This window comes from Tilletiopsis washingtonensis, assembly GCF_003144115.1.
Source record: "Tilletiopsis washingtonensis strain MCA 4186 unplaced genomic scaffold FA09scaffold_25, whole genome shotgun sequence".
In the NCBI taxonomy this organism is placed as follows: domain Eukaryota; kingdom Fungi; phylum Basidiomycota; class Exobasidiomycetes; order Entylomatales; genus Tilletiopsis; species Tilletiopsis washingtonensis.
Window position 1 is genome coordinate 70,472 of NW_020312022.1, and position 18,047 is coordinate 88,518.

At 69.1% G+C, this 18,047-nt stretch overlaps 7 protein-coding genes across 7 annotated transcripts; 5 read left to right on the forward strand and 2 right to left on the reverse strand.

Annotated features, from left to right (window-relative positions):
* The first annotated feature begins 20 nt into the window (after positions 1-20).
* On the forward strand, positions 21-1,497 carry FA09DRAFT_156772 (hypothetical protein). Its single transcript, XM_025739213.1, has 2 exons — positions 21-1,429; positions 1,484-1,497. The coding sequence occupies exon 1, from the start codon at positions 411-413 to the stop codon at positions 1,194-1,196; it is 786 nt and encodes a 261-aa protein (XP_025595278.1). The 5' UTR covers positions 21-410; the 3' UTR covers positions 1,197-1,429; positions 1,484-1,497.
* Positions 1,233-3,381, forward strand: FA09DRAFT_332421 (hypothetical protein). The gene is made up of 11 exons (XM_025743449.1): positions 1,233-1,429; positions 1,484-1,524; positions 1,581-1,746; positions 1,801-1,842; positions 1,904-1,911; positions 1,967-2,173; positions 2,227-2,275; positions 2,326-2,383; positions 2,435-2,538; positions 2,592-2,922; positions 2,975-3,381. Exons 1-11 carry the CDS (start codon positions 1,373-1,375, stop codon positions 3,094-3,096), a joined length of 1,185 nt encoding a protein of 394 aa, XP_025595279.1. The 5' UTR covers positions 1,233-1,372; the 3' UTR covers positions 3,097-3,381.
* Positions 3,382-4,197: 816 nt separating this feature from the next.
* On the forward strand, positions 4,198-7,148 carry FA09DRAFT_312739 (Pkinase-domain-containing protein). Its single transcript, XM_025740705.1, has 2 exons — positions 4,198-5,293; positions 5,355-7,148. The coding sequence occupies exons 1-2, from the start codon at positions 4,493-4,495 to the stop codon at positions 7,011-7,013; spliced, it is 2,460 nt and encodes an 819-aa protein (XP_025595280.1). The 5' UTR covers positions 4,198-4,492; the 3' UTR covers positions 7,014-7,148.
* A 401-nt stretch (positions 7,149-7,549) lies between these two features.
* On the forward strand, positions 7,550-9,531 carry FA09DRAFT_312744 (putative aspartate aminotransferase mitochondrial precursor). Its single transcript, XM_025740706.1, has 8 exons — positions 7,550-7,802; positions 7,856-8,206; positions 8,433-8,672; positions 8,728-8,909; positions 8,980-9,086; positions 9,141-9,173; positions 9,229-9,317; positions 9,382-9,531. The coding sequence occupies exons 1-8, from the start codon at positions 7,560-7,562 to the stop codon at positions 9,427-9,429; spliced, it is 1,293 nt and encodes a 430-aa protein (XP_025595281.1). The 5' UTR covers positions 7,550-7,559; the 3' UTR covers positions 9,430-9,531.
* Positions 9,532-9,616: 85 nt separating this feature from the next.
* Positions 9,617-10,663, reverse strand: FA09DRAFT_323114 (RNA polymerase Rpb6). Its single transcript, XM_025741075.1, has 3 exons — positions 10,460-10,663; positions 9,956-10,082; positions 9,617-9,770 (listed from the first exon to the last, which is right to left on the reverse strand). Exons 1-3 carry the CDS (start codon positions 10,510-10,512, stop codon positions 9,735-9,737), a joined length of 216 nt encoding a protein of 71 aa, XP_025595282.1. The 5' UTR covers positions 10,513-10,663; the 3' UTR covers positions 9,617-9,734.
* A 260-nt stretch (positions 10,664-10,923) lies between these two features.
* On the forward strand, positions 10,924-14,634 carry FA09DRAFT_312749 (hypothetical protein). Its single transcript, XM_025740707.1, has 4 exons — positions 10,924-11,308; positions 11,456-11,832; positions 11,887-12,600; positions 12,659-14,634. Exons 1-4 carry the CDS (start codon positions 11,016-11,018, stop codon positions 14,443-14,445), a joined length of 3,171 nt encoding a protein of 1,056 aa, XP_025595283.1. The 5' UTR covers positions 10,924-11,015; the 3' UTR covers positions 14,446-14,634.
* A 113-nt stretch (positions 14,635-14,747) lies between these two features.
* On the reverse strand, positions 14,748-17,702 carry FA09DRAFT_341478 (hypothetical protein; the record flags this gene model as incomplete). Its single annotated transcript, XM_025744453.1, has 1 exon — positions 14,748-17,702. One exon carries the CDS (start codon positions 17,700-17,702, stop codon positions 14,748-14,750), a length of 2,955 nt encoding a protein of 984 aa, XP_025595284.1.
* Between the last annotated feature and the right edge of the window lie 345 nt (positions 17,703-18,047).

Consider the following 18,047-nt stretch of genomic DNA (forward strand, 5'->3'; position numbering starts at 1 on the left):
ACATCGCGCGAGCTGCATCGCGGCGGCCTTGCGCGCTGGCTGGAATTGAGCTGCGGCCCGGTGGTGTTGTGCTGCGCCCTGCGCGCGCGCATCAGGCCACCGCGTGGGCGCAGCGCCGTTGCTATATCGAGATTGCCCTCTGCCGCAAGCGCTTCCTCTGCGCTGCTGCCCGGCTGCCCCCCAGAGCAAGATGCAGCCTCGCAGATGCGGCAGTTGAGGCGCCCAAGCGCGAAGCTTGCGGCGCCAGCTTCTGCCCGCGCCGTGGGAACGCGTGTGCCGCACGAGAGCGGCGCGCCTCAGGGGCCTCCATTCGAGCGTCGGGCACCTCGATTGGGCCAGGCACAGCGTCGCGCTCGCCAGGAGAGGACGAGCTGCCCGCCAACCGCTTGCGCCCAGAATGCTAGCCGACCATGTCCTGCCTCGACGGGCCGGCGCGCGTCGCGAGGAGCGACGCCGCCCCATCGAGTCCAGCGCAGCTCGCCTGTTGCGCTGCAACGCCGCCGCAAGCAGCCTCTCTCAGGGGCACGCCGCGGCCGAGATGCGCACTTGCCGCACAGTGCCGCCACATGACGCCGGCCAAGTGCCCATCTGCGGCAAGATCAGCTCAGCAAAGAGAGATGAGGCGCGGCTCGCTGCCTCGGCCGCACCTTCGGCTTGGTTTTGCTGTTGGGGCAGATAGGCGAGGAGGAGCGCTTGGCTGGCGGCGTGCTGCCTCGGCCTCGCTCGGGCTGCTGCGGCAGGGTGCACTCTCGTCTCGACGCCCGAGCGGCGACTTGTGCCGCGGTTGTGGCCCGAGAAGCGCTCTGCGTCTCGACGAGGCAGGCGACGAAGTGGGCGCAGCTGCGGCGCTCTGCCGGCCCGTGCTTGCGAGCAAGATGCGGCACGCTGCGGCTGCGTGCGGCGTGCGCCTCACCTTCACCCGCCTTCTCTCCGCGCTGCCCGAAGGAGCAGCGCCGCAGCTCCGCCCGCTCTGCATCGGGCCCGCCGTCTGCGCTTGGCAAGGTGAAGATGCGCCGGCGGGCGGCGTGCTACCGCTCTGGGGGTCCGGAGCCGCGCTGGGCTGCTGCTCAAGGCGTGCGAGCAGCGCAGCGCACTGCCGCTTGCTGCTGCTCGTCGCGCCCGGCTGCGGCACGGCGCAGCAGCCGCGGGCAGGCACACCGTCCGCGCCCAGCGCACCCGCCCCGGCCGCTGTATAAGAGCAGCGCCCGTCGCTCGTCCTCGCTCCTCGCCGCACTCTCTCTCCGCTCCCATCTCCCCGCCATTCGCCTTCTCGTCAGCTCCTGTTTCGCCACTCTCCCTCTCTCCCGCGCGTCGACACCGACGCAGCTCCTCCTTGCAGCAACCCTCGCAGCCCCTCTCACCCTCCGCCACCATGGGCCGCGACTGGATGAGCCCGGCCGAGATGGCACGCGACCTCTTCGCGGGCCAGGTGAGCTTCCTGTCGCCACGCTGCCACACACTTGACTCACTAGGCCTGTCGCAGATCATGCTCGGCGCCTGCATCGGCGCCATGTTCATCGAGACGTGCGCATGCCCGCCGTGTCGTGGCGTACCTGCACTGACGTCTGCCTCCGGCACAGCATCCACACGTTCTACTTCGACCTCGGCCTGCTGCGCCGCGCAGGCTCGTCGGGCCTGCGCTGGCCCCAGGCGGCCTACTTCCTCTGCAAGATCGCCTGGGTGCCCATGGTGGCCACGACGTTCGCCGTCGCCGCACCGCCCAACAAGATGGACTGCGACTCGACGGTGAGACTGTGACCGGAGTGCTGCCTCTTGCCGCTGCTCACTGCCGGCCCACAGATGATGGCCTCCGAGGCCCTGGTGGGCATCGTCACGACCATGGTGAGTCTGCTGCCGCTCACCTGCGAATCGAGGCTGACTTCTCGTTCGTCTTCTTATCCAGTCGTCAGCGTGAGTGCATCCATACTTCGCCTGTCTCTCGCACCGCTCATCGTGCGTCCCACAGTCTGCTCGCCTTCCGTGCGCTGTGCGTGTACCAGGGCGCCGCACGCACCTGGGTCGGCCGCTTCCTCTTCGCTGCGTGGCTCGGCATGTTCGGCATCTGGATGTCCGGCATCCCCGACCTGCGCGGCGCCTGGTTCGAGGGCATCGGCCCGGTGTGGCTCGAGAACTCGGGCGCGTGCGCCTTCCTGCCGGGCCTCGACCACATGAAGTGCGTCTCGCGGCTATCCAGCTGAGCGCTACGCTGACGCCACCGTCGCCCAGGTACGCCTCCAAGTTCCTCTACACCGTCGCCTTTGACTTTGTCGTGCTGGTGCGTGCCGTCCGAGCATACATTGAGCTCGCTGCTGACCGCTACCACAGGTTCTCACCGTCGTCGGCGTCCTGCGCATGAAGTCGAGCAGCCGCCTGGGCCGCATCCGTGAGTCTGCTCACCGCGACTCCCTGTCGCTGCGCTGACACCTCTGAACAGTCATCGAGCAGGGCACGATCTACTTTGTCATCATCCTGGTCGCCAACACGCTGCTCGTCACCCTGAACCTGCTGCAGCTCAACCCAGTGATGTCGACAGTCATCGTACGTGCTGCGCGAGGCTCTTCTCCGGTGCGAGGCTCACCACTCTGTCGCAGAACCCGCCGGTGCAGACGCTCCACGTCATCGTCGCCACCCGCCTGTTCATGTCGCTCAGCAAAGAGGCACGCATCGCCGGCGTCAACTCGCATAGCGGCTCGACGTCGACGAAGCGCCACTCGCACTCGCACCACACCGGCTCCGGCAGCGCCACGGCGCACCACCGCCAGGCCAGCAGCCTGCCCACGCACGCCTCGCAGCACGACACGCTCCACACCAACACTGCCGTCACCGCGCCAGGCAAGGACCGCAAGCGCTGCCGCGCCTGCAGCTGCGAGAAGCTCACGGCCACGAGCAGCCGTGGCAGCCACGAGCTCTCCGAGGACCTTGGTGAGCAGCAGTGCCGTCCGCTCGTTGCCATCGCTGACCAGCGTCCCTGCAGAGTCGCACCGCGGCGAGACGAGCCACGTGCTCGACGACGACTCGCACGTCTCGCAGGACGGCACGGCGCTCACGACGCGCGACGTGTACCCCATGGTGCCGAGCCAGCAGTTTGTGCGCTGAGCGTACCTCTAAGCCACAGCCGAGCCTCCTCTCGCTCCTGTCGCACACGCACGCACGCCTGTGCGGACTCACGCCTCCGCCACGACCCCTCCTGTCCCGGCCTCATGTACTGTCCGCCTCTCCTGTCCCTTCCCGCCGCTGATACCTGTTTTGCGCCCGTCACCGAGTCTCCCCTCACACCCCACCCTCCCTTGTCCGTGTCAGTCCCACCCGTCCATCCACTGACCGTTTCTGCGCGCCGGGCGCCGCGCCGCGAGCTGTGCAATGCCACTCGCCACTTCTCTTCTCTCTGTGTGCGCATTCGCCGTCCGAGCAGCGCAGGCTGCACCGGCTCTGAGGCTTGTGCTGACTGCTGGTGCGGCGAGACATCGTGGCAGAGTCTACCTGCCGTCGCCCTGCCGCTTCGGGCGTAGCGTCGTAGCGTGGCGTGTGCCGCAGCAAAGGCATGCAACTGCATCGCTGGGTCTCACGGTGCCAAGCACGCAGAGGACAGCGCCTGAGAGGACGAATCTCTGCATTTGCTGCGCCCGCCGCAGCTGCCTGGCGTCCGACGGCGCCGCGCCCGCTGGAGGTCGACGTGTCTGCGTCCGCAGTGTGCAGCTGCGAGCTGCTGGGTCAGAAGCGTGCCGCAGCAGGCGGGCGAAGGCACGCCCATGGCCAGCGAGCTCGGCGCCCGTGCTGCCGCTCTGCGCTGCTGTACGGCCGAGAGCTCCCCTCCACTCGCCGCGGCACGGCGGAGCAGCCTGCAGCAGCGGAGAGCCGCGGTGCGCGCGAGGAACGTGGGCGTGCGCTCTGCTGCTGACGCTCCGCCAGCGCTCGCGCTCCCGCGGCTGTGGCGCTGCGCGGCTGCCGGGCCGACGCTCGTCGCTGCCGTGCGGCCCGGCTTGCCGAGGGCGCAGAGAGCCGCAGCGAAGGCCAGACAGCGAGCCGTGAAGAAAACGCTGCAGCACCTGACGCTGCTGCGGCAGGCGAGGCGACGAGTGCAGCTGCTGTCTCTTCACAGGCAAACGAGGCCATCGCTGAGAGAGAGATAGGCTGGCCGGCCGAGCGTGGGCGTCACGCCGGCGGGGCGCTGCTGCCGCTGCCGCGCGCCGCGGCGCCGTGTGCCTGGCTGCGTGCTCTCGCTGCTGGCGTGCTGCGCCGCTGCTTTTGCCGCTTGGTGACGCGCTCGCCGCCGCGCGCGCGCCGCCGCCGCACGGCCGCCGCTGCATCGTCCCACATCTCTCGTCCGCTCCTCCAGCTCCGGCGCCGCTCGCCCCCCTGCTGCGTCCCGCATCCACTCGCCCTCGTCGCTGCACCACGTCGCACTCGCTGCATCCCGCAGCCGCGCCCGCACCCTCGCCCGCCCGCCGGCGCCGCACGCGCACGCGCCCGTGCGCCCGCCGCTGCGCCCGCCATGCTCTCCTCCAAGCCCATGTCGCGCATCGTCGACCACTCGCACGACGCAGACGCCAACGACGGCATCCACGACATCGCCACCGAGGCCGGCCGCATGCGCCTGCGCGAGAACGAGCATGCGCCCGGCTACGAGGTCGTCACGCCGTCGGGCGCACGCTCGCCGCAGCAGCAGGCGCCGCCGAGCGCGCCCGCCGCTCAGCCGCGCACCGGCGCGGGTGCGGGCACGGTGCTGCCCGGCGGCGGTGCCGAGCTGGCCAACGCCGTCAGCCTCGGCGGGCCCAGCAACATTGCGCACGCGGCGCGCCAGCAGAACGTCTCGCACGCGCCCGCCATCCAGACGGGCGGCAACACCGAGATTGCGTCGCCCATCGGCACCGGCGGCCACGGCGCCGCCGGGCCCGTGTCGCTCGTGGCCTCGCCCATTGCCGAGAACCCCGGGCGCAGCATGCCTGTGACGCCCGTCGCGTCGGGCATGGGCAACTTTGCCAGCCGCTTCGGCAGCGGCTCGATGATTGCGCCGCGCTCCAGCGCCGCCGGCCCGACGGGCCCGGGCGCCACGGGCCTGGCATCGGCGCGCGGCGTCGATCTTGGCGGCTCGGAGCACGGCACGGGCACGGCGACGCCCTCGCAGTTCATCTTCCCCAAGCTCGGCTCGCGGCGCCAGAGCGACCACCACTACGGCTCCGGCACGCACAGCCCCGTGGATGGCTCGGGCACGCCTGACGACCATCACGGCAAGGGCGGGCGCAAGGAGCCGAAGCGCAAGGAGACGCACAACCCGCTCGTCGACCTGCGCCGCGTGAGTGTCGTGTGCGCGCCGCGCCGTGCTGCGCGTGCGCCTCGTCTAACACATCCCGCAGTTCCTGCAAAATCACATCGGGCACCACAGCGACGACGACCACCACTCGGGCTCGTCGCGCTCGGGCAACCACACGCCCGGCTCGGCGCGGCGGCGCGGCCACGACTCGCCGCCGCTGGGCGAGGAGCACGCGCATCTGGCCAAGAAGTACGGCAAGTGGGGCAAGGTGCTGGGCAGCGGCGCCGGCGGCACGGTGCGCCTCATCAAGCGCAGCAAGGACCACACGACGTTTGCCGTCAAGGAGTTCCGGCAGCGGCGCTCGGGCGAGAACGAGAAGGAGTACATCAAGAAGGTCACCGCCGAGTTCTGCATCGGCAGCACGCTGCACCACGTCAACATCATCGAGACGCTCGACATCATCTCCGACCACGGCCACTACTACGAGGTGATGGAGTATGCGCCGTACGACCTCTTCAGCGTCGTGATGAGCGGCAAGATGTGCCGCCAGGAGATCTACTGCGTCTTCCGGCAGATCGTCGACGGCGTCGACTACCTGCACTCGATGGGCCTGGCGCACCGCGACCTCAAGCTCGACAACTGCGTCATGACGACGGGCAACATTGTCAAGCTCATCGACTTTGGCACGGCGACGGTGTTCCACTCGCCGGGCAAGAGCAAGGTCGTGGCGACGGGCGTCGTGGGCTCGGACCCGTACCTGGCGCCCGAGGTGCTCTCGCAGCAGACGTACGACCCGCGCCTGACGGACGTGTGGAGCTGCGCCATCATCTTCCTGTGCATGGTGCTGCGCCGCTTCCCGTGGAAGCTGCCGGACCCCAAGACGGACCCGAGCTACCGCCTCTACGTGACGTCGCACCCGGAGCTGTGCAAGGCGCCCGAGCGCGCCGAGAGCATGAGTGCCGACAGCAGCCGGCGAGGCAGCGTGGCGCCCGACGGCACGCGCACGCCCGGCGCCGGCGGTGCCGGCGCGCTGCTCGGCGGCATGGAGAAGACGACGAGCCCCGGCACGCCCGTCATCCGCACCGCGCAGGAGGCCGGCTACATGGCGCCGCACAGCGTGGCGAGCACGGTGCAGAGCCCCACGGGCTCCGACGGCGACCACGAGGAGGTGCTGTCGAGCCCGCTCAAGAGCGCCGGCGTCGACTCGCCGGCGTCGGGCGCGCAGTCGCCCGTCGTGGGCAGCACGGACGCGTACCACCGCGACATGCGCCCGCACCGCGCCGACAGCGTCTCGTCGGTGGCCACGTACACGTCGGGCGCGGCCGACTCGATCTTCCGCCTGCTGCCGCGCGAGACGCGCAGCGCGCTGAGCCGCATGATGGCCGTCGAGCCGAGCCTGCGCTGCACGCTTGGCGACCTGCTGCGCGGGCGGCGCTTCAGCGACGGCGAGAGCCCGCTGACGCGCACGCCCGTGATGAGCCGCTCGCCGTCGTCGGACCGGCTGCCGGGCATGTCGGCGGGCCACGAGAGCGCGGCGGGGCAGGGCATCACGAGCCCGGCGACCGACGGCGCGCTGGCGGGCCTCTCGCACGCCGAGTTTGAGGACGACGACGACACGGGCGACGAGTGGCTCAAGGGCATCCGCACCTGCGCCCACGTGCTCATGGACAACGGGCAGGGCGACCAGGCGGACCACCCGCACGTCAAGGTCGTGCCCGAGGAGCAGAAGCGCAAGCACAGCCTCTTCCACCGCAAGGACTGAGGCGCGCGTGCCTCGCAAGGACTGCCGAGGTGTGCACGCCCGGCGGTGCTGCCTGCTACTCTCCCGGATGTTGCGTCTGCTGCGTCTGCTCGTTGCATTCTTGATTCCCCGCGCCTGCCCGCCTGTGTGCCCCCGCCGCCTCTCCGCCTGCGCCCTGTCCGTCCGAGCTGTACGCTGCATTTGAGAGAGTGAGAGAGAGAAATATCACCTGTCTGCTAGACCTGCCGGGCAGTGCGGTGCGGCCGAGCGTGCATCAGATGCTGCTTCCTGCAGACCCTGGGCGTGGAGGAGGCTGCTCGGGAGCGGGCAGCGCCGGCGGCCGGAGCGGCCGCGCGTGAGAGAGACGCCGCCGCAGAGGAGCGATCGCACGGCGCATCAGATCGGCGGCGGAGCGCGAGAAGGAGCGTGCGGCGCAGCGCGACGTGCGGCTGGCTGCAGCGGTGCTGCTGCACGCTGCCCTTCGGCGATCTCAGCGCGGCGCGAAGCTTGCCGCTGCTGCACCCGCCCCGTCTCCTTCCTTCTCCACCCCCCACCCTCTCGCCCAACATGCTCGCACTCGCCTCGCGCCGTGCCCTCCCGCTCGCCGCCCGCCTGCCGCGCGCCGCCGCCGCGCCCGCCGTGGCGCGTGCCAAGTCGACGTGGGCCAGCGTCGCCGCCGGCCCGCCGGACGCCATCCTCGGCGTCACCGAGGCCTTCAAGCGCGACACCGACAAGCGCAAGATCAACCTCGGCGTCGGCGCCTACCGCGACCAGGACGGCAAGCCGTACGTGCTGCCCAGTGTCCGCAAGGTGCGGGCCGCATCTGAGAGCGCTGTATGCGCGCTGCTGACACCCACTGCCAGGCCGAGGAGCAGGTGCTCGCTGCGCTCTGGGACAAGGAGTACCTGCCCATCACCGGCCTCGCCAACTTCACCGCCAACGCCGCCAAGCTGGCGTACGGCGGCGCATCGGCGCCGCTGAGCGAGGGCCGCGTGGCCATCACGCAGTCCATCTCGGGCACGGGCGCGCTGCGCATCGGCGGCGAGTTCCTCGCGCGCCACTTCCCCGGCAACAAGACCATCTTCCTGCCTACGCCCTCGTGGGGCAACCACACGCCCATCTTCAAGGACTCGGGCCTCGAGGTCAAGCAGTACCGCTACTACAACAAGGAGACCGTCGGCCTCGACCTCGAGGGCCTGCTCGCCGACCTCAAGGTGAGTGCCGGATGGGCGTGCGAGACGCGCGAGATGGAGGGGCAAGAGGCGCTTGGCACGATGCCTGAGGCGGGATGGGTCCTGCGCTGCGCGAGAGGTGACTTGTCCGGCTGGTAGCCGATGCGAGCTCTGGCCGTGTGCGGCCCTCTTCTGGGCCAGGCGGCGGGCGATCTGTGCTGGCTGCTGCCCTCCACAAGCGAGACAGGGCTGACCTCTGCTGCTGCAGGCCGCTCCCGAGAACTCGATTGTGCTGCTACACGCCTGCGCGCACAACCCGACCGGTGTCGACCCGACGCGCGAGGACTGGAAGCGCATCTCCGAGGTGGTCAAGGAGAAGAACCACTTCCCCTTCTTCGACATGGCCTACCAGGGCTTCGCGTCCGGCGACACCGACGCCGACGCGTACGCGCTGCGCTACTTTGTCGAGCAGGGCCACCAGGTCGCGCTGAGCCAGAGCTTCGCCAAGGTGAGTGTGCCGTTGTGCGCGCGCAGAGCGGCTGAGCTCATGCGCGCGCTTGCAGAACATGGGTCTGTACGGCGAGCGCGTCGGTGCCTTCTCGCTCGTCTGCGCCGACGGCGACGAGAAGGCGCGCGTGGACAGCCAGCTCAAGATCGTCGTGCGCCCGCTCTACTCGAACCCGCCCGTGCACGGCGCCCGCATTGCCGGCACGATCCTCGACGACCCGACGCTGAACGCGCAGTGGTGCGTGTCGCTGTGCGGACCGGATGCGCGCGCTTCTGAGCTGACGCCGCTCGCTCTCTGCTGCACGTAGGCTCGACGAGGTCAAGGGTATGGCTGACCGCATCAACGGCATGCGCGCTGAGCTCAAGACGCTGCTTGTCGACGACCTCGGCAGCAAGCAGAACTGGGACCACATTAGTGCGTGCTTCGCGCGAGTGCTGCTGACCGCCGCTGACGCTCGCTCGCCCACAGCCAACCAGATCGGCATGTTCGCCTTCCTCGGCAGTGCGTGGCCTCCTAGCTCAGAACGGCCGCGCTTGTGCTGACGGTCCCTCTGCAGTCTCGCCCGAGCAGGTCGCCAAGCTCGTCAACGAGCACCACGTGTACCTCACCAAGGACGGCCGCATCTCCGTCGCCGGCATCACTCGCGTGCGTCGCAGGACGCCGTTCTGTTCTACTCACAGCCCGCTGACATGCCGCCTTGTCTCTGCAGCACAACATCAAGCACCTCGCATCGGCGCTGCACGCCGTGACGTCCTAAGCGTCTCCGAGGTGTCGGCCGTGCGCAGCAGGGCTGCCCGGCGGCCCGCTCCGCACATACTCTATTACCTCTCTCTCGCGCCAACCTGTCTGCACCTCCACCTACTTGCGGCAGCGCAGCCTTATAGAATATCAGACCAGCTATTGCTGACCCTGGCTTTGCGGGAGTGAGACGCGGCGCACGGTCACGGGACGGAAGGCATGCTTTTGTTACAGGTGTTGAGACTACGAGACAGGGCGGTGAAGAGCGGCAGGCTGGGATATGGACGGGAAGGGCCTTTCCGGGCTGGCGAGGAGGCTGAGCGCTCAGTCGGAGATGATCAGCTCCGAGACGGTCCAGTCCTGAGGAGCGAGACGTGATCAGCGGCGCTCCGTCGGCAGGGCGCACATGCCATGCGCAGCGGCGCACGATAGATCGGCTCGGCTGCACGCTGGACTTGACACGCATCTTTCTTCTCATGCAACCACAGCACCTGGCTCAGGCCCAGTAGTTCTCCGGCAATCTCGCTTCGACTGACTTCACTCACCTCGAAGCTGCCATCAGGCAAGTAGCGCCGCACAACCAGCGGGATCTTCTTCGCCGCCAGCTCCTTCATCGCAATCGCCAGCGGGTCCGTCTCGCCGTCGGTCGGCACCAGGACGGGCGCATTCATGCTGCAGAGCCAGCAAGGGCGTCAGTACAAGCTCGTGCAAGGCGGTGTCTCGCTGCGTGAGAGCGAGGCTCGCATGCTCGGCGCGGCGCTCTGAGCTGCCGCAAGATCGTGACAGCCACTGCCACCTCTTACAGCGCTGCTGCGCACATCTAGCAGCAGAACAGCGGCGAGCAGTCCTCCAGCTCGGTGCTCTCTCGACTACGCGTGCCCTGCCGCTTGAAACCGAGTCGCTCGTCGCCAGGGCCTGACTCGTGGATCAGAGCCGGGCACAACGTCTGCTGTCGCCCAGCGCTCGCGTATATCATCTGCCCGCAGCCTCCTCCGCGCCACTCCGTCCACTCTGCCCCCTCGCTGCCCCTCGCCGGCGCGGCGACGCACCTGATCTGCAGCGCACGCGTGCCCAGTATCCTTGCGCGCTCGTACTTGGTCATGTACGGCGTGGTGATGCGGTCGGCCTTGGCGGTGGCCGAGGTGGCGGCGCTGGGGTCGCCGATGTCGACGATGCCGTTCTCCTCCAGGCCGGCGGCCTCGTCGTCCTCGGCGAACGTGTCATCGACGTCGTCGTACGGCTCGTCGTAAAAGCTGCGCAGGGCAGACGCCGTCAGTCACGCTGTACCGCCGTGCAGCACCTGCGATGCGCATGCGACGCACTCAGCTCCGCCGCCGCCGAGGTCTTCGTTGTCAGACATGGTGAGAGGTGCAAGGGAGGTGTGGAGCGGAGGCAGGAAGCTCGCCGGCCGGCCGCCTTCGCGATGCGCGCCGCGGCGCACGTGACCGGCTTTTTTGAAGCTCGAAGACAGCGGCTCGCGCGGCCGCGGCGCGCGCGCCTGTGCCGCCTCAAGCTCTTCTCTCTCACCAGCCTCCATCTCCGGCCACGCCACATCCCTTCTCGTCTCGCTCGCAGTGAGCCCAGCACTGGCCACAGACGCCCGCGATGCCCACTCCGCGCGCCGCCAAGAGCTCGCCGGCGGCCGTCGTGCCGGCCAAGGCAGCCGCGAAGTCGCCTCGCGCCCCGCCGGCAGCCGCCTCGCCGAGCAAGAGCAAGGGCAAGGCGGCGCTGCCTGCCGCCGCCAAGGCGGCGAGCGAGAGCTCGCTGAAGCCGATTCCGGCCGTCGGCGAGGCGCCTGCCAGGCGGCGGACGCGCAAGGCTGCGCCGGCGCTGCACGTGGAGCCCATTGCCCAGGGCGCCGCTAGCCAGCACCCACCAGTCTTCACCAAGGACAATGAGTGAGTCGCCGGCTGAGCAAAGGTGTCCGAGGAGGGAGTGGCTGTATTGGATGAGCGACTGGTGCCACAGACCTGCACTGCGTCAAGCTCTGCCTTCAGCCTCGTCTCCTGCTCATGAGAGCGACTTCGCTGACCGCTCCTCCACAGCTACTACTTCGTCGCAGCCGGCTCCTCGATCAAGGTGCACTCGCGCCTCACCGGCGAGCTCGTCTCGACGCTCTCAGCGCGTTCCACCTCGGAGAGCGGCAGCAGCGCGGCCCGGCGGCTCGATGTCGTGCACACCGAGCAGGTCACTGCGCTCGCCCTCCACCCGGCCAACCCGCTGCAGCTCGTCAGCGCCAGTCTGGACGGCACGCTCAAGATCTGGGACGTGCTGGACGCGACGCTGCTGCGCTCGCTCGACGTCGGCCTGCCCATCACCCACATGGCGCTGCACGCCAGCCAGCCGGGCGTGGCGTACGTGGCCGTGCGCAAGCCGAAGAGCAACGGGCCGAGCGACAAGACGGACCCTTTCAACTTCACTGGTGAGTCTGCCGGCGCAGTGTCCCTCTCTGCTTCGCTGACATCGCCTCGCTTAGGCCGCACCAACTCGATCATCTACTCCGTGGCCCTGTCTTCGCGCAACACCACCTCTGCGCCCAAGGAGGCCAACGGCAGCGGCAGCCTCGTCTCGCTGAAGGCGTCGACGCTGCTCCGCATCGGCAAGACGCGCGACGCCGCCGCGCTGGCCGTCTCGCCCGACGGCCAGTGGCTCGTGGCCATCGGCAACCGCAAGGTGCAGGTTGCGCGTCTGGCCTCGCTGCGCGATGGCTTCGTCAAGTACGTCTCGGACGAGCGTCTCGTCTCTCTGGCGTTCCATCCGCACGATGGCACCTTTGCGACCGGTGATGTCGCCGGCAAGATCCGCATCTGGTATTGCCTGAACACGGACGCCTCTGGTGTCTCTGGCGCATCTGCGTTCAGTGCGGCGGCGCAGGTCACGGGCGTCGAGAAGCACGCCACGAGCACGCTGCTGCACTGGCACGCGCACGCCGTCTCCGGCCTGGCATACGCACCGAACGGCGCGTACCTTCTCTCCGGCGGCGAGGAGGCTGTGCTTGTGCTGTGGCAGCTGCAGACCGGACAGCGCGAGTACGTGCCGCGGCTGGGCGCTCCGATCGCGTCGGTTGCCGTCGCCGGAGGACTCGAGGGCCGCGAGCTTGAGTACGTCGTCGGCCTCGCCGATGGCAGCACGACCTTCGTCAGCGCCGTCAATCTCAAGCCGCTGCGCAGCTTCGCTCGCGTGAAGATTGGTGAGTGGCCCTCAAACCAGATCGCAACACGCACACAGGCTGACTTTTGCTCTGCCAGACTCGTCGCGCCTGCTCTGCTCATACAAGCAGCTGGCCGCGTTGCCCGCTCCGCTTGCCACACATCCGGCCACGGGCCAGCTCGTCATGAGCGCCGGCCACCCCTCGAGCCTTCAATTCTTCGACGCTGGCGCCGACCGCCACGTCAGCGAGCTTGAGGTGGCGCCGTCGAACCGCGTCTCGCGCCCAGACGATGCGGCGCTCGAGCCGGTGCGCGTCGAGCGCGTCGCACTGTCCACTGGAGGCGCCGGCGGTGCCGAGTGGATGGCCACGTACGAGGCTCGTCGCGGCACTGCAGCCGAGAGCGGCAGTGGCGAGCTCGACCGCTGCCTGAAGTTCTGGCGCTGGGACGTGCGTGAGGGCAAGTATGCGCTCAACAGCCGCATCGACGCGCCGCACGCTGGCAGCATCACCTCCATGGCCTTCCGTCCGCCCGGCCCTGCCGCCCTGCGCAAGGGCGCGAAGGACGCTGCCAAGGAGCACCCTCTCTTCGTCAGCACCGCGGCTGACGGCCAGAGCAAGACGTGGCGCGTCGTGAGCCAAGCCGTCAAGGGCGGCAAGACGCAGCAATACTGGACTGCCCGCTCGGTCTTCGGCTTCCGCTCCACGACTCCGCTTGATTCAGCCTTCTCGCCCGACGGCTCTCTGCTCGCCATCGCGCAAGGCACCTTCGTCACCGTCTGGGAGCCGGAGAGCAACACGATGCAGACGGCTCTTTCTTGCCCTGAGCTCCGCGCAGCACGGCAGGTCATCTTCGCCGGCTCTGGCGGGCGCTTCCTGGTTGTCGCTGGCTCTCAGGCCATCGTCGTGTGGGACCTCGTTCTCGGCGTCATCGCGTGGCAGCGCGCCTTCGATGCGCCCATCGACCGGCTGTTCCGCGCTGCTCATGACCCGACCTCCTTCATCGTCGTGTCCCAAGCTTCTGCTGAGCGTGGCCCTCAATATGGCGCTCGTCGTTCGGTCGTGCAGACGTTCGACCCTCTGCAGCCACAGCCAAAGTCGACACACTCTGTGCCTTTCGGCATCCGTGCGGTTGCAGAGATGGGCGCGCTGACGCCGGCCAAGTCGGCCGTTCCGGCCTTCTACGCCCTCTCCGACGCACTCGACGTCGTGTGTGTCGGCGCTGTGCCCAGCCCGCCTGCTGCATCGGCATCGGCTCAGGCTCTCCGCGGCGTGGCCGTGGCTCGCCGTACGCTCTTCGACGACCTGTTTGGCGAGACGGAGCTTGCAGACGGCGCCGCACCGCTGGACAGCGCACGCGAGGCAGCACGCAGCAACAGCAAGGATGTGTTCGGCCTCTTCGATGCTCCTGCACACTTGCTGCCGCCGCTCAGCGCTCTCTTCACGCCTTTCCTCAATGCGCTCCTGCCACCAGCACAGCCAGCAGGCGAGGCGACCTCGGCGAGCGGCGCACCTGCCGCAGGCAGCGCCATGGATCTTGACGGCACAGATGCGGACGAGGAGGGCGCGGATGTCGGCGCGGGCGTCGTTGTGGAGGCGGGCGCAACGTCGGAAGCCGACATCGCCTACCTCACCGACCTCTTCCGCGAGCAAGCTTTGACGACGACGAAGGCGCCTGCCGCTCCGGCGTCCGCCGCCAAGGCTCGCGGCACGCCGCAGCAGCCCAAGAGCAACGGCCGCGCCAGCGTGCAGGCCACGCCCGCCACGCCTACGCCGCGGGCGGCGGTGAACGGCACGCCGGCCAGCAAGAGCAAGGGCGGAGACAAGACGGCCAGCGCCAATGGCACGCCCGCCTCGGTCGGCAAGAAGCGCAAGAAGGCGCCATGAGCTCGCACGCTCTCCATCTAGACACCTGCAATGCACTCTCATCAGCACCCGTCTGTGTGTAAGAGGATGCTTGCTCAGAGAGGCACGGTCGGGCAGGTGATGGTACAGTGAGGAGGGCCGCGCATGTCGGGCAGGCAGGAAATCAAGGCGGCGCAGTGGGCCAGCCAGGGGCAGGAACAGATCTATGAGAAGGAGAAGTGGCAGTAGGAGGCATCGAGAAAAAGCTGGAACGTGCGCGCGGTGGCGCGCGGTGGGTATGAGTAGGCAAGGTGGCACGGCGAGCGCAAGAGTGCAAACAGCGCTCAGCGACGTGCCGCCTTGCGAGGGCTGCCAAGGCCGTTGCTCGTCGTGCGGCTGCGCTTGGCGTTGGAGAGGGCATCGTCGAGGCGCTTGAACGGCGAGGCCGGGCCAGCATGGCGCTTCTGGGGGTTCAGACGCGGCGAGGCGGCCAGAGCGGCAGGCACGTCGTCGTCGTCTTCGTCGCTGCTGCCGAGCGGTGCGCGGTTCTCCTGGTCCTCAGCATCGGCCTTTCCCGCTGTGGACTTCTGCGCCGAGCTGCTGGCGTCGCTGCCGATGCTGAAGCTCAGCGGCCGCAGTCGCGGTCCGCTCGGCGTCATGGCACAGTTCGACGCCTGCGAGCTGCCCAGGGCGAGACCACGCCGTGCCGCAGCGCCGCGGCGCGACGGCGTGTCGTGCGGCGCGCTGCCTGCGCCCTCGTCGTCTTCGTCCTCGTCCTCCTCGTCGAGCACGGCCGAGGAGCTCGACTGGCCGTAGCGCATCGGCCGCAACGCGCTGTCCGGGAAGGGGCTGCCGTTGAGGCCGCCGAGGCCGTGGAACGGCGTCGCGCCCAGTGGCGTCGCGCCTCCAGCGAAGCCGAAGGGTCCGAAGCCGGACGCGGAGCCAGACGCAATGGACGAGCGGTGCACCGAGTGCGGCGCGAGGCCGAGACTCTGCGTCAGCTCGAGATGCTGCGGCGACGAGAACTGGTCGCTCTCGCGCTGTGTCGGCCGGCCGGGCGTGGGTCGAGCAAACATGCGCGATGCGCCGGCCGTCGAGCGCAGCTTGCTGCTCTGGAAGGGCGTGAAGCTGATGCCCGAGTCGTCGCCCACCTCGCAGAGAGGAGTGAGCAGCGAAGCAGACGCAGGTCCGGCGCGGCGCAGCGCGCTTTCGCCGCTGTTCGAGGCTAGACTGATGCCGAGCAGCGGCTCGTCGTCATCGAGCACGTCGGCGAGCGGACGCAGCGGCGTGCCGAAGAGTGGTGGCAGGCGCCGGATCTTGCCCAGAGGACTCGGGTTGCTGATCGAGGCACCGCTGGAAGAGGCGCCCGGCGCCATACGCCGCGTCTCGACCGCAGGACTGATCTTGTGCTTGTCCAGAGAAAAGGGATTCGAGTCCGTGCCAGTCACGCCAGCGAGCTGCGAGCCGGAAGCTGACCGCATGGCATCGCCCGACAGGCTGCGCGGCATCGTCGACTGCGTCGGGCTGATCTTGTACTGCTCAAGCGAGACGCCCGAGTGGCGAATGGAAGCGCGAGCCGCAGAGCGCGGCGTCGAGTGCAGCAGGGCTGCCTGTGACTGGTCAGGCGCGCCGCTGCGCGAGACGAGGTACGACGGACTGGAGTCGGCAATGTTGGAAAGCGGAGGCGAGGGCAGACCAAGCGTACGCTGGCCGAGCCGAGACGGCGATGCGCGACCAGACGGCACGCCACCGTTTGCCATCTGCAGCATGCGGTCGTCCAGCTCAGCACGACTGCTGCTGCCACGCTCCGAGTCGCCTTGCGACGGCGGCGTCGGGTAGAGCTGCGGGTGGCGAGCGTCGGGCGTCTTGAGCGGCAATGACGTCTTTCCATCACGCGAGGTCGAGGCGCCGTGCAGCGAGTGCGAGGCCGGAAAGGCGGACGCCGAGGAGCCATCGCGAGGATAGCTGCCGCGGCGCACAGGGCTGCCCTGGTGCAGCGTGCCGGAGAGGGGCCGCGCGTGCTCTGGCATGCCACCAGCGCCCAGGCGGAAGCCCGGAGGCGCAGGTGCCATGGTGATGCTGGCGCCGAGGAAGCGCTGCATGGTCGCTGGCGACGGCGCGGCAAAGTTCGGAATGCCGTCGTGGGATGCGCTGCTGCCCATCGAGGCGCTGCCGAAGGACCAGAAGTCGGCGGGAAAGTCGGCCACAGTCTCCTCCTTGACCTTGCTGTCGCGCCGCGAGTCGGGCTTCGCGGAACGGAACTCGTCGTCGGCGCTGCTGTCGAAGTTGACGCTCGCGTCACTGCCTTCGCGAGCCTCGCGCTCAAGGGCTGCCAGCGCTGCTGCGTGTGCCGCAGGCGTGCCTTCCTGCCCAGCCTTCTCCATCAGACGCTTCTTGCGTGCCCACCGGCGCTTGCTCTCGAGCATGCGCTGCCGCCGCTCCTCTGCGTTCTTTGGCCGATTCGCATCGCCGTCCCAGCGTGTTCGCCGTGGCTGCTGCGAGAGTGGGATGGCGTGCTTGTCCTGCAGATGCCGGCGCCAGATGGAGCGTGCGTGCTTCCCCATGTACTTCTTCTCACAGTAGGGGCACGCGAAGGTGCCGTCGCTGCCCTCGGCCGACGCCGCCTCCTGCGCCCGCTGCGCAATGAGCAGCCGCTCGGCCATGTCTTCCGGCATCGTGGGCGGGTCGCACTCGCCGCCGGACAGAGGGTGCATGGAGCCGAAGCTGGAGTCGATGGAGTAGTCGCCGACGAGCGACGATGGCACCGACGGGCCGCCCATGGCGCCGGACATGTTGATCGGGTGGCCGAAGGGACCGATGTCCTGGAAGAGCGAGTCGGGCACAAGCACGCCGCCGCTCTGGAAGAGCTGCTGCTGGCGCAGAAAGTGCTGCTGCTGCAAATGCTGCTGCTGCTGCTCGCTGTGCTGGCTGGCGCGGCGCTGAGCGCTGTCTGCGATGCGGTGCTGCGCTGCCTCTTGCGAGCGCTGCGTCCTGTTCAGGAAGCTCAGAGGCGACTCGGCGATCGAGTGCCGTTGCGCACGCAGCGGAGACGCAGCGTACTGCTGCGGCTGCGGCGGCACGAAGACGAACTGCTGCACGTGCGGCGGCGCAGAGGCAGGCTGCCAGTTCGGCGCTGCCGACGTGTACAGCACGCTAGGATCGAAGAAGGCAGAGGGCGATGCGGCAGCAGCAAAGTCGTGCTGTTGCGGCGGCGGCGGCTGCGGAAACACGCGCGGTCGAGTGACTGCAGGCGGCAGCATCGCCGAGGCGAGCGTGGAGGACGACGCAGGCAGCGCCATGGCGGAGAGAGGTGGAGAGATAGAGACACGGTAGGAAGCAGGCGCGAGGGTAAGGATGAGGAGGGGGTGGTGGAATCAGCAAGAGGCGTGAGACAGCGCGGCCGGGCAACGTACGAGGCGGCGCACACACACACACACCCACAGGCCCAAACAACAGCGGCACCCGGCGGCGGGCTAGCGGCGATCTGGCCGGTGGCTTAGCTGAGCCGCGAGCGAACGGACGGCGCGGCGGACAGACGGCAGGGACGCACGCCGGCGAGCGGGCACGGCAAGACGAGGTGCAATGCACACGCGGCAGGCACGTCGGACCGAGGCGGAGCGACGGGCGACGGGCGGGCTGCCGCG